Below are 14,897 nucleotides of genomic sequence, written 5' to 3'. Positions count from 1 at the left end.
CTTCCGTACTGTACCATTTTGAGTTGAAAAAGTACACGTAATCAATGTTGGGATACGCTTTCCCATGAGTATATATGAAACAGGGTTCATAGATGTGTTTTAGATCCCAGGTCCGCAGTGTTTTTATGTCTGTTTTAAACCTGATAAGGTATCGAAAAGACTTGCATGTTAGGGCCTCTGGGATTAGAAGTAATTAACATCGGATCCGGCTGATTGTGTGTGAATAAGACTGTCGACACCCTGACAACACACTGTCCCACTACTACTGTATTTGCACACAACAACAGCTAGACAAGTTTCTTGTGTCGTTCCGCTCTACAAATTATCTTTAGCACAGAAAGATTGAACAGGCAGACTGGTTTGAATGTGTAAGTATATAACTTGAATGTATACTAAATGCTTAAAGAAACGTTACCCCACTTCCTTAATGACGGGGTACCTGTCTTCAGCTGGCGTTGCGATGCGTGGACGCCCACTTCTTGGTCTACCCCGGGACCTTCATGGGTCTGTGCATCGTACTTGGACAGACTACTGTGACTATGTGACCCAGTCCACCCAGCTCTGAATGGGTTCCTTGTAAGGACGAGAAAACTGCAATAGCTCGGTGTGCCTAGTGGCAGGTGTTGTATGATTCTCAGGGAGTTGAGATTGATAATGTGATGTGAAGTTGAGACTGACATCCAGTGATTGAGAGGAAAATACCATGTACTGCTTGCATGGATATGTGTGCTGTATAAATATCCTATAATAATAAATAATAAATGGTGTTGACGCCTCCTGAAGGAAGATTATGTGGCAGGGTGATATATTGATAATAATGACAGTTATTTATTACATCTCATCCTAGTTTCCACACACTTGTGCTTGCATAAAGTGTGCAGTGTGAAGCCCATTTCTGGTGTCGCATGCTGTGATATTGCAGGAATATTGCTGAAAGCTGTATAAAACCACTTATTTCCCCCGCGGTAGCACCTACATCAAAACGTTGGACTCATTGCAATGAAAAATGACTATCCATAGAACTTGGTTTTCCCTCAAGGCAATCTGTAAATAAGCAAATCTGGACCAGACAGTCTAGTAATGAACAGCATGAGCGCTTCCAGAGAAGAGAGTGGAATATGCATTTCTAGTGCATGCCAATTTCATGTTGTTAAAAGTCACAATGTCATAGATACTCAGGTGCATCCTATCACAGGAACAGTGAACTATTACACTGAGAGGAAACAGATTTATATGTGGTAATGTGTGGTCCTGTCTTCAGGTCACAAATCAGTTGAAGTTAAGCAAGGTTGAACTCAGTCCATGAGTGAGTGACTGTTTTTGACAGCTTGACTCCTGAGAGTTTTAGGACTTCAGTCCCGTCCCACACCGAAGTATGGTGCAACCATAGGCATGTGAGTTTGGTAAAAATTGCCTGTTCACCCAGCAGGAACAGGGCACCCAGCAGGAACTGGGTACCCGGTAGGATTAGTCATATGACTATAACCTTCTAGTGCTTAACAGGCAGCTTGGGTTATCCAAGGTAATAATAATCAGTGTGTTGGCCTTTGAGCATACTTTCTTGAATGGATGTTAGAGTATTAGAAGATTTCACATGATTATTATTATTATTATTATTGTTATTCATAACATTGTGCCTAGGTGTATATGTTTGCCTCATCACCTGTTAATATTGACCAAATTTATTTCCTGTTTTACAGATTTATTTTGCCACAATACCTAAAGGCAGGACCCGTGAAGGTCCCGGGGTAGAATAGGCTTGCCGTAAAAGGCGACTTTGCTTGTCGTAAAAGAGACGACTAACGGGATCAGGTGGTCAGACCTGGTTGACACGGGTCATCGGTTCCCAATTGCACAGATCGATGCTCATGTTGTTGATCACTGGATTGTCTGGACCAGACTTGATTATTTACAGACTGCCACCATATAGCTGGAATATTGATGTGTGTAGTGTAAAACTAAACTCACTCACCCTAAAGGCATGAAGGGGAAACTAAGCAAAAACAGAACAGCACCAGTCAAAGTAATATTCCTTTTCAATACTGTTCAGGTTTATGTAGCTCTTAACAATATTCCAGCAGTATAATGGTAGGGAGATGAACACACTGTACACTGTACACTGTACACTGAACCCAGGTTTTTACGTGGTTTCACTATGAGGCTACCCCACCGTCCTCAAGTCAAACAGGAGTCAATTTGAGTTCCAATCCTTTTATTTACATGACATTTTTAACAAATGAAAGAATAGTCAGTATTTACAAATATCATAGTACTTAGTACCATTACAGAGTGTTCAGTCTATACACTATTTACATGGACAAGGCAGGATACTGGTCATTAAGTATCCTTAACTTACAGAAGAAAATATATTTACAGTCACATGCGTAATGAACGACTGTTCTTGTGGTACTCCCTTGTGTCACCATCTTTACAAAACTAACAGACGTACTTGCCCTTGACAAGGGAGACAACCCCCTGGACCAAATAATGGCCTTAGAGTTACCTGCCCTTGACAAGGGAGACAATCCCCTGGACCAATTATTGGCCTTAGAGTTACCCACCCTTGACAAAGGAGACAATTCTCAACAAATAATAAGTAATAAAAGTTCAGTAAATACTACCGAACACCTAAAACATCAGAATTCAGATCTAACGGCTTTAAAACCTATTTTGTGCATGTATGATATCATCACAGAATTTGAAAGGGTATTTGTGTATCGTCAGTCTTGTACCTACCATGAATTTCAACTGACTTACAGAGATGCCAACCCTAAAGTGTTGCAAATAGCAGTTTCAGCAAAATTAGTAGTTGGACCTTCAAATTAATAGTCAACTAAATACTTTAACTAATGATGGATTCTGAGACAGAAATATGACACAGAAGAAGAGCGCAGATTTACCTTCACACACCTCCAACAGCAAATTTCCAAATTATTAGTATTACATTTCTTCTGGTCATCTCTTTTTCATGAAAATATATTTAATCAAAAAAATATGTGTTTTGTTTGAATTTTAATGAAGGTTTGTTCATTTTCTTCAAATTTCATAAAACTTCTAGAGCAGTCATGACTAAAATTCATAGAGAAGACATCGGCGATGAAAATCATACAGGTTGGCATCTCTGGAGATCCCCTACATTCACCTCTTACATTGCACCTCCCCATTTTAATGAGTTATTTTACTGTTGACAGGTTTATCCAAAATACATGAACAGATTGCTTCTGGTGGATGTGATACAGACAAAGCCTTTGTTCATGTCTGGTGATCTTGCTGGAATTTCTTCATGAAATTCACAAGGACTAGCGCTTCATCCACCTTGACGGCGTTGTAGAGTGAAATTCGCAGACCCCCTACAGATCTGAAATAATACACATAAAAATATTTAATACATCATGACAAATACCAGACATGTGTGGAATCTGGGAACTTGTGCAGAAACAAACAAGAATGGTGACACAATTTGGCAGCTGCACCATAAGGTTTTACAGCTCTTTGAGAGGCAGTATGAAGTGATACACTCTAGGAAGTGAGTGAGCGAGTTTGGTTTTGCGTCACTTTCAGCAGTATTCTGGCAATATCATGGCTTGGGACACTAGAAATGGGCTTCACACATTGTACCCATGTGGGGAATCGATCAGGGTCTTCAACAAGCCAATGACATGATTACCTTGGTTATCCTTTATGAACACTAGGTGATTTTCAGTTTGAGCCATTTAGACGTGTTTCACATTATTATTGTTTGAGTACAGATATAAATCTATGAAACTATAGGACACCTAAATAACCCTTATTGATGCTTGTTGGAAGAAAAGTCAAATGGTATGAAGTGGACAAATATATAATAATTATGATAATAATTATGATCTTGGGTTTTACTGATTGAAGCAAGCCACCAAGTGATCTCACTGACCAGCCAGATTGAAGCTCACAAGGTCAGTCACTAGATTAACAGGTCCAGAAGGTTATACAACGCAATGGGGAGTTTACGTACTTTTTGTACTTTGGGGTTTTAAGGCTGCAGTCATATACTGAAAATACTGACGAGTGATGACAAACAAACAGTTAATTAATAAAATCGACTCACCTATGACCTTTAAGTGAGATGAGACCATTTTCTGTTGCTTCCTCAATGAACTTCTTCTCCAGAGCTTCAACTCCCTCGGTGGAACCAATACGGACTGGAACATTCATACGACTTCGACATTTCTCATCTAACGGGCAGCTGTAAGACAATAAAACAAATGCATTATTAATGTTATAATAGGTACCAAAGTCATCACCTGATTTTTAAAGTTTTGCAACACTTAAGAATCACAACTAAAATAACAAGCAGGGGAGACAACTCTAAACACAAAAGCGAAACCACTGCTTAAATCAAGGGGAGACAACCTCCATCTGTGTTTGTGAGTGCACTATATTTTAGTGCCTTGTTTGAAAGTATGACATCTTTTCAACGTAATTAGAGAAATTACTTATTACATGAGCTGATTCACATAATTTAAACCTATAGATAATTGATTTCATAGATGTCAGTCATAGTTTTGACACCATATGGATACAAGCAAAATGCATGTGTTAAACACATACTTGTAGAAACCGTTTGATTGGTTGATGAGATCATATACTGCTGTTGACTTGGCAACTGCATTCTTTTCCATCTTCTCAACACCTCCTTGATTCTTGATCCACTGGAATACCAGTCCCATGATGTAGATGCTGGAAAGAGAAATAATTATTAGAAAATGTAAAAGATGTTTTTAACAATAAATAAATGTTTTTAACAATAATAATAAAAAATTACTCATTTCCCAAAGATTGAATTCTTCTCAACCTCTTTTGGTATTGCTTGGCAAAATAGCAAACAAAATATACTGAGCAGCGAAAGAAATGCAAATTTTGCAAAAACTGAAATCTCATAAAAGTAAGTCTATTTCTTCCATTTAGAAACTTGACAAAAACCCAGAGTTGTGTTTCTTTTGCTGTTCAGTATATATGGGGAGCAAGGTCTGCATACCTGTACGTGGGAGGAGTATTATAGAGGGAGTTGTTGCCGACTTGTGTCTTGTAGTCAAAGATGATAGGACAGGTGGGCATTGCTTGACCAATGAGGTCTTCCCGAATGATGACGAGGGTAACTCCAGCACAGCCAATGTTCTTCTGTGCCCCGGCAAATATCACACCAAACTGAAACAAAAACACAACCATTTGACATTAACATTAAAGATTCCCTGAGAAGTGTGGTTTTAATACATTCTGTGGAATTGTATGAGGTTTGAATATGACCATTCAGGAATGTTTCTGTGTTTGGCAGCACCATACCTGTTCCAACTTGGTCTCACAGGGGTTCAATTTATGTTTTAAAAGCTGCTTGCCACAGAGCAAGTGACTTTAACAAAGTACTGACTTAATGATGTAATTATGAAAGAATAAATCAACATGGTCTTTGATGTTAATGTTTAATAGACTATTTATTGAGAAGTAATAAATAGCAAAGAAAGATAACTCTACTCTACTCTCATTGCAAAATTTAATAGCTACATTTTGAACAGATGAAATCTAAGTTTACTTGCAGAAATTGTCTAGTAGCCCACAGACAAGTAAGATGCCATTATTTGATTGCCTTAAATGAAAACTGACTTGTCCTGGGCGTTTTCGAAATATCAGTTTCATGAAAGTGGCAGAGGTTTAGTTTTACTCTATTTTAAGCAATATGCCAGATCACTGCAGGTGACACCAGAAATTGGCTTCACACACTGTACCCAAGTGGGAATCAAACCTGGGTCTTTGGCTTGACAAACAAGCTCTTTGACCATTAGGCTACCTCACCTATCAAAGACTGCCAGTGCAGTAGTAAATGTCGAAAACAATCCATTGGCACTCACCTTGGAAACTTCCACATGTCTTGAGAGAATATTTGATGACATATCACAGACTAGGGGGACACCATGCGTCTCTGGAATGAACTGGAACTCAACACCTGGTGGCAAAAAAGCAATAGGTGAGTGAGTGAGTGAGAGTGAGAGTGAGCAAGGGAGCGAGCAAGGGAGTGAAGCAATATTCAAGACATACTATGGCAGGGGACATAAGAACTTTTCACACATTGTACCAAAGTGGGGATGACTATCTAAGTAAGTAATGTCTGATTTCCTAAATCAGATTTAAGAATTTGAAAAGTTTACTTTCAACTGAATATTGTACTAGTTTATCATTAAACACTCAAACATGTAAAATGTATTTCTATCTGATTTCAATATTTTAAATTTAATTTATGAACAACCAATCAGAAAATGAAAATCAGGAAAATTTGCATAATAAATGTGTCTTTTAAACACAGTTCCGTTGTCTATAACTTCTCTGCTAGCTCACCGTGAATTGTTTCATTGGCACAATAGTAGACGAATGATGCATCTGGATTCAGCTTCCATTGAGACTGGTCAGGAATGACTGGAAAGAAAAACAATATTAATCTCAAAATCAAACCATTAACTCAAATAAACATCTATTTTTTTCATTTGTTACTGATAAAATCCAACTGCATGTGGACAAAAGAGGATTTTGTCATATTCACATTAAAATAGTGCTGGAATGTGTCAAGGGAAGTAACTCTATTTGGCTTAACAACAACATGGCAGCTTTGAGTTGGTCAGAAGTCCTTTGTACATATCAACCAGTTAAGCTACAGCAAGTAGAAAAACATGTATTAACTCATCAGGTAAGACCATGTTATAGGCATGACCTAGGTTTCATTTTAATAATTTGTTGTTGTTGATAGTTCTGTGATGAATGTGAGTGCATAGCTACACCTCCTATCGACCCCTCAACCTGCTTTGTGATAGTTTTCAAAAGATGATTCATTGCCTATACTATGTGCTGCCTCACTTTCATCCTCACCTGTATATTTGTCTGTTTTCGGCAGAACTCGGTTGATTTTTCCAAATTTCTCAGCCTCCTTGGCAGCTTTTGCTGACCAGCTCCCAGTTACGATATAGTCTGCTGCCCCACTTTCCTTCCTTTTTATGAGGTTCAAGGGAACTGCAGAGAACTGTCCAGTACCGCCACCTTGCAGGAACAGCACCTTGTAGTTGTCAGGGATACGCCTGACAGAAGAGATATCATTGATAACAGCCAAACAACACTGTCCTCAAACAAAATAAAACCTAGGGTTTGTATGAGCAGAGACCATATAATAAATTATTACTGGAGTTTAGCAATTTGTCCATTGATGTAGATAAGATTGTGAAGTACAATAGTAATGAAGCACTGTGTACTCACAGCAGATCCCGAAGATCTTTCTCAGCTTGGTCGATGATCTTCAAGAAGTCAGAAGATCTATGACTCAGTTCTGGAAAATACAATTGCAACATACAACATGACCGATATACAGTATATTATGAAAATTGCAGCATAGTCACAATATTCTAAATATTTACGATAAATCACAACTTGCAGGTGACATTAATCACCAGACTTTCTCCTTAAGATTCTTGATTTCTCTTGGGCTGCCATCATATAGCTGGAATATTGCTGAGCATGGCATAAAAGAACCAGTCTCCTCTCTATCAGCACCAGCAGCTTAAGTAAGGGACAGTTAATGGGGTTGGGTGGTCAGGCTCACTGACTTGGTTGACCACATGTCATTGAATCCTAATTGCATAGATCGATACTCATGCTGTTGATCACTGTGTTGTCTGGTCTAGAGTCGATTATTTTCAGACTGCACCAGATAGCTGGAATATTAGTGCTAAACAAGAAGCAAAACAAACTCTACCATGGGTTGGTAGAAACAGCAATCAGAATTTTCATCTTTGGGTCTACAGAGAAATGTGACTTACCCATGACGCTGATGCCAGTATTCTTGTAGTTGATCATTTCCTTCTGAGCGTGTTCCAAAACCTGCAGACAAAGAAGCAACAGTTTCTTAACTCCTTCGATGATGTGCAGACCCATGCAGACTTTGTCTTGACACTTAGTCTCAGTCACATCACATATTCCCCACTCATACTAAATCCTTATGCTTTTCTTGGCCAAAACTGTAAACTTCCCAGAAAACATTTCTTGATCATTTTTGTCCCATATATACTTTACACTTTGCCAGAAGTAAAAGACTTTTAATACTTAGATAGAGTATAACTTTGGTGATTTTTTTCCCCTGCGTTTCAGTTTTCTGAGGACAAATATCTGTATAAACAACGAATAAAACTGGTATGGCCTAAATAATGTATTTCTGCATTAAAATAATGACATCCTCGTAACAGAAACACATTTCCTGGCATTGAGAAAACTGCACTGGCCAGGATAGTCTGTGTTACAGTCCCTGAACCACATTATTCTAAGGCCCTAAGGTTGCATAAAAAAAATGAAATATTTCATGGGCATATTTTTTTCAAAAGTGATAATGGCGGTAGGACTTTTGTTTTTAATTTTTAACAGAAAAAAAAGATGCGTGAGGAACACATTTTTATTTTTTTCATGCCAAAACACAGTTTAACATGTGTTAATGAGATGTACATTCAGTCACGCTCTTTCTTACAGACACTCTTTCTCAAAGTGGACAAATGGATGACTGGGACGCAGCAAAGTCAAAATTATCTTTCTAAAATGGTAATGAAAACTTTTTGCATGCACAAATAAAAGGGACGCACCGATGCCGGAGAAACATTTCACTTTTTTAATTTAGCCTAAGTGATGCAAGTATAGATTTCCCCAGATGCTGAATCTCTGGTATGTATGGGGCTCCTTTCAAATTTATATTCTTTCAATCGTTACAATGCAAATTATATAAATTCATATTCTGACCAGAATACCATTTCATGCATAACCAAAAGCAGACTGTCAGCCAACTAAACCAAACTGGTAGGTTATATAGGGCAGTGTCAGTTTTATACAATACTACAGTTTCATAATAACCATGTTCTGATCAGTTTCAGATCAATGCCACCTGTTCACTTGATTGTTATCAAAGGTCAATTGGGACCATTCCCAACACCTGATAGGGTCTGCATTAGTTTTGCAAAGAGTAGGTCTATTTATTTTTCAGTGTATCCTATTTTGGTGGGGGTATTCAGTATTAGCACCCTAGGAGAGGGGGTGCTTGCCTGTGAGGTTGGGTGGGGTCACTACCTGTATATTTTACCTGTATATTTCAGTAACTTATATATATTTTTCAGGGGAAAAAAACATATTACATACAAGTTTTAGATTTGATGGCTTAGGGGCGAAGGGGAGGGTTTGTCATGAAAGGAAATTTAAATTTTAACAAAAAAATGGGGAGGGAGGAACGTTCTAAAATACAACATGATCCAACAACAGTGCAGATGTTACCGGTTTTCAACCAAATTAATACTACGCCCTTTTTTTACAAACCTCACAAAATCATATTTTCTTTTCGGTAGAATGTCCCCGAAGTATGTTTTTGCGAAAAAAACCCCAAATATTTAACATGAAAAACTAGGAACCTAGCATATTGCTAAATTTAATCTCGGGAAACAACACGATGTTTTAGATAATTCTCGTGCATATTTCAGCGGGATTTAAGTGTCAGCTGGGTGCATTGTCAGATAGGGGATTTGACAATGCATCCACTCAGGGTTGACTCCGAGTAATTCGCGAAAAACAAACCAACATAAAAAACCCTATAAAGGTTGGATGGGGGGTGGGGATTAACAGATGCTAATTAAGGTTTCTAATTACTTGTTAACGTGCTGTTCTGACAAGAAAGATAACAGTCACTATCAGGGTTGTCAATTTCCAAAGATTTCCTTACGTAAACCGGCTTGGGTGCGTTACATAATTTACCGCTTCACCTGGAAAGCGGCACTGTGCAAATGAATGCATTTTACATAAAAAATATCTATCACGTTTACACAATAAATATAGTGACAATCCTCTTTTTTAGCATAAATGCACAGTATCAAGGTTTGTGATCAGCTGATCTGTGATCACGGCGGAAAATTTCCACAAATCATCATTTGCAAATCAACAAAGATCATTTTATATATTACCTCTTCGGGAAGTTTAGCCGGTCCAGGTGAAAAATTGATGATTTTTTTAGCAGACGGCATCGTTGTGGTTGTATTCGGGGAAGATTTTCTCACATGAAGTTTGCAGGTAAATGCTTGTCCCGAGGGCCGTGTTGATGTTTAGTACGACTGTTGTGTGAATGAGCTGAGAGGCAGAATGATAGCTTGCGTCAGGTTTTATACTCTCGAGGCCTTACCGGGACGTTGTCCTGGGCTCTGATTGGCTGATGCTGGCTGATCGTATGATTGGCTGAAGCCCCGAGAGAAGGTCGGAGTTCAGATGGTTTCACGTGAACAAACCATGCACTCCAGCGAATCTGAAGCCGAGGTCTGAATGACCTAGAAGAAAGGGTCACGTGGTTCCCCCATATTAGTGCATAGTGACCAAATAAGCGCATGCTTCCATATTAGTGCAATATAACCATATTAGTAAAATGTTACTACAAAACACTAAAATCAGTTCCTGGTTAACGGGACGGATGCAAATGTAGTTATTTTAAGATGGTGAAGGATAAAACGAGTGAATTTAGTGTTTGAAAGGGTAAAAGATGATGAAATACTTGCAGAACAGCCGTGAAATGAGGTCAAGTCTATTTGGGAGAGGAACTTTCCTGTGACGAACGGCCTTGAGTTGCCGACGACATTAAGTGTTAGTGAGGTCAAGATCGACCCGTAAATTGCATGATGAAATACACCCAATGAAATCAGCTGACTCGCATAAACAAAGAACGTCGGAGATATGATATATTCCGTTTTGCAGACGCTAGCAAAATGTAGATAAGTTAATTGTTACAACAAAAATAAAAAATATTATATTATATTTTTTTCTTATAAAGATGTGCATTCCCACACTACTATATGACCATACACAGGTTCATCATGTCCAATAAACCAACATCATTCTCACAGTTTTGGTATTATAATGACGTTAAATTAGAAATGGACTGAGGTGGGGGTTGGGGTGGGGGTGGGGGTGGGGTTTTGGGTGCACACTCTTGAGAAAGGGGGATGGGGGTAGGGACCCGCATATATAACATGGGGAGCTGGTTAGCCTTATGATTAAAGCTCCCAGTCGACACACTGAAGATCCGGGTTCTATTCCCCACATAGGTACAATGTGTGAAGCCCATTTCTGGTGCCCCCTACCGTGATATTGCTGGAATATTGCTAAACGCGGCGTAAAACAATACGCATTCAAGCTCGATATTTATCACGCAAACCGCTAGAATACACACGCAATGACATTGACTGCACGGAGGTCACAAAGAAAACATACCAGGTATGTAAGTTCCTGATCAGCAGTGCATATTTATTTTGTTTTCTGAAGTGATAGAATACCTGCACAGCCTGGGTCGAAACAAACAATGTTATTGTACCGATTAACACGTTTGAATATATGCTGACCTTCCAGTATACACACACATGTTCAGTATATGCACATGTTCAGTATATGCACAACTTCAGTATACGCGCATGTTCAGTATATGCACAACTTCAGTATACGCACATGTTCAGCATGCACACATGTTCAGTATGTACAGATGTTCAGTATATACACATCTTCAGTACATACACATATTCAGTATATGCACATGTTCAGTATACACACATGTTCAGTATACACACATGTTCAGTATACACACATGTTCAGTATACACACGTGTTCAGTATGCACACATGTTCAGTATACACACATGTTCAGTATATGCACATGTTCAGTATTTGCACATGTTCAGTATTTGCACATGTTCAGTATACACACGTGTTCAGTATGCACACATGTTCAGCATATACACATGTTCATTATGTACACAGGTTCAGTATATACACACGTTCAATATATGCACGTATTCAGTAGGCACACATGTTCAGTATATACACATGTTCAATATATGCACGTATTCAGTAGGCTCAAATGTTTAGCACATGTTCATGTTCAGTATAATTACGCACGTGTTCGGTGTATACACATCTTCAGTATACCCACATATTCAGTATACATTTCAGTTTATGCACATAGCTTCCACACTTCAGGGCTCACCCCAGCCACGTCATTAACCATACCACACAGACACAAACACAGACGCACAGACAGAGACGCAGACGGACATATATCAGTACACGTACACACACACACACACACACACACACACACACACACACACACACACACACACACACACACACACACACACACACACACACACACACACACACACACACACACACACACACACACACACACAGCAGTACACGCTAGCACGACCGCCACTGCATGGTTGTCCCCCATGCAGCATGGTGGATGCAGTATGGTGGCTGTAATCACATGTAGTTATCTACCTGACCGATTTTCCCCGAAACACCTGCAATTACCTCATTATCCGAGCTTCTTCTTATCTTGGATAAACACTCGCCATGTTTCTGTATTGTGATTGTAAGCAATGGAATTTTACTCTGTTCCGTGACATCCCATTTGCGGCAAGAAGTGTGTTTTCTATAAAACCAGCTTGCTTTTGGTAATGTCGAAAGAAAGTATTCACCAGTCTGATAGAAGTACTCAGCCGTATTTTCATTGTGTACCAAAGGGCACATATGATGCACAAAAATGGAACTTTACATTTTGAGCGAGTGAGGTAAGTTTTACAACGCACTCACCACTATACCATCTATATGGCGACAGTCTGTAAATAATCGAGTCTGGACTAGATAATCCAGTGATCAACATCATGAGCATCGATCTACGTATTTGGGATACTATATCACGTGTCAACCAAATCAGCAAGCCTGACCACCCAATCCAATTAGTCCCCTCTTACAACAAGCATAGTCGCCTTTTTATGGCAAGCATGGGTTGGTGAAGGTCAATGACAACCGGGATATTCACGGGCAGACATATTTAGAGAAAATAGTTACATGAAATAGCTATGACAAAAAGCTCTCTGGTTGTCTAGATGTCATTTCTTACTACGTCGTTTATTTCCATGAACCCGTGAAGGTAGAATTGTGCTTCAGCAAGCCATGCTTGCCAAAAAATGGCGACTGTGCTTGTCGTAAGAGGCGACTAACGGGATCGGGTGGTCAGGCTCGCTGACTTGGTTCACACATGCCATCGGTTCCCGTTTAATTAGATCGGTGCTCATGTTGTTGATCACAGGATCACTGGATACTCGATTGTTTACAGACTGCCACCATATAGCTTGAATATTGCTGAATGCGGCGTTAAACGAAATTCACGCACTCACTCTTTCCGTGACAAAAAGGTTATCTGTTACGGGTACATATGATTTTTTCCGAGTCCATGTTCCGCGTTTTACGTCACGCCAGAGCAGTTATGAACACGATAATTGAAACATGTATTGTTTTCACGTCTCTTGACAAACACGCTGAAAGCTATGAGTCCGTGCGCTCTGCATGTGCACACAGGAGCCTTAATGTGCGCTGATGTGAACCGAACAATGAATAGATGGTTAAGTACTTCTGCATACATTCTTTATCATTTCGTCCCAAGGCGTACGCTGGTAAAACAAATGGCTGGTATGTGGTGTAGATAATATGGGAAAACTGCTTGAGAATGTTTCCGAGGTATGTCGACTGTTAAGTAGTGTATCCAGAGGTATGTCGCCTGTGTGGTCGGGTTTCCCGAGGTATGCCAACTGGTTGGTAATGTTTCCCAAAGCATGCGGCAGTTTGGTAGTGTTTCCCAAGGTATGCCGATTGTTTGGTAGTGTTTCCCAAAGCATGCCGGCAGTTTGGCAGTGTTTCCTCAGGTATGACGACTGTATGGTAGTGTTTCCCGAGGTATGCCGACTGTTTGGTAGTGTTTCCAAAAGGATGCCGACAGTTTCGTAGTGTTTCCGACACTATGCCGACTATTTGATAGTCTTTCCCAAGGTATGCCGACCGTTTGAAATTGTTTCCGAAGGTCTGGCGACTGTTCGGAAACGTTTCTCGAACGATGGCCATTCTCTTGTAGTTTTTCCCAAGGTATGCCGAATGTTTTGTTGGGTTACCCGTATGTTTACTATTGTTTCCCAAGATATGCCGGCTGTTACGGAGTTTTTCCCAAGATATGCCGGCTGTTAAGGAGTTTTTCCTAAGGTATGCCAACTTTTGGGTTATGGTTTGCAATGGATGCCAATTGTTTGGCAGTAGGTCTGCCGATTGTCTAGAAACGTTCTTCACACTATGTCCACATTTTGGTATGTTTTCGCGAGATATGCATAATGTTTTCAAACGTTTCCAAAGATATGCAGACTGTTTTGTTGGGTTACCTGAGATATGCCGACTGTATGGTAGTGTTTCTCGACATATGCCGACTGTTTGGTAAGGTATGTCGACTGCCTGAAAACCTTCCTCGAACTATGCCGACTGTTTGGTAGAGTTCCCCGAGATATGCCGAGATATGTTTTCTAAAGTATGCCATAGTTTTGTCAGGGCGTTGTGCAAAATCTGCTGTCTAAGCGATATCTCCTAGGTGATATCGTCTGATCTCACACAAGCGATATCTCCCGTGGAACACAGTTTTGGATGATAAAATTATACATCCTTAAAAAGACTCATATTTCTAAAAGTCAGCCTATTGCATGTGACATACTGGGTGTATTTGTCTCAGCCGCTATATCCCATAGACTAAGGGTCGGTGGGGTGGCCCAGTGGTCAAAACGTTCGCTCGTCATGCGGAAGACTCGGGTCATTCACAGAGTCCTTCGTAGTGATATTTCTGGAAAATTGCTAAAAGCGGCGTAAAACCAGACTCACTCGCCCATAGTTTAACTACCCCGTAGTAGCGTTTTCATGAAACCTGACCCAGTTGTGTTGTTGGGCTCGCCATGACCGAGCCCGCTTATTATGTTGTATGCACGCGATCTGTCAGAAGGA

At 39.8% G+C, this 14,897-nt stretch overlaps 1 protein-coding gene across 1 annotated transcript; it reads right to left on the bottom strand.

Annotated features, from left to right (window-relative positions):
• Positions 1 to 2,195: 2,195 nt before the first annotated feature.
• On the bottom strand, positions 2,196 to 10,214 carry LOC137259787 (phosphoserine aminotransferase-like). Its single transcript, XM_067797399.1, has 10 exons — positions 10,002 to 10,214; positions 7,833 to 7,893; positions 7,273 to 7,342; positions 6,892 to 7,097; positions 6,367 to 6,444; positions 5,883 to 5,977; positions 5,015 to 5,184; positions 4,588 to 4,716; positions 4,085 to 4,222; positions 2,196 to 3,358 (listed from the first exon to the last, which is right to left on the bottom strand). Exons 1-10 carry the CDS (start codon positions 10,059 to 10,061, stop codon positions 3,253 to 3,255), a joined length of 1,113 nt encoding a protein of 370 aa, XP_067653500.1. The 5' UTR covers positions 10,062 to 10,214; the 3' UTR covers positions 2,196 to 3,252.
• Positions 10,215 to 14,897: the final 4,683 nt, after the last annotated feature.

The sequence above is a fragment of the Haliotis asinina genome, chromosome 13, assembly GCF_037392515.1.
Source record: "Haliotis asinina isolate JCU_RB_2024 chromosome 13, JCU_Hal_asi_v2, whole genome shotgun sequence".
NCBI classification, from domain to species: domain Eukaryota; kingdom Metazoa; phylum Mollusca; class Gastropoda; order Lepetellida; family Haliotidae; genus Haliotis; species Haliotis asinina.
Note: the sequence above shows the minus strand (reverse complement) of the source record. Positions and strands in the feature narration are given on the sequence as shown.

What these genes read in the sequence shown, in the direction of transcription:
- LOC137259787 (XM_067797399.1), bottom strand. Translation starts at nt 10,061, where the DNA reads ATGCCGTCTGCTAAAAAAATCATCAATTTTTCACCTGGACCGGCTAAA. An exon ending in GAAAACAGACAAATATACAG is followed by an intron (nt 6,445 to 6,891) that starts GTGAGGATGAAA and finishes TTTTCTTTCCAG; the next exon opens with TCATTCCTGACCAGTCTCAA. An exon ending in GACATGTGGAAGTTTCCAAG is followed by an intron (nt 5,185 to 5,882) that starts GTGAGTGCCAAT and finishes TTTTTGTTTCAG; the next exon opens with TTTGGTGTGATATTTGCCGG.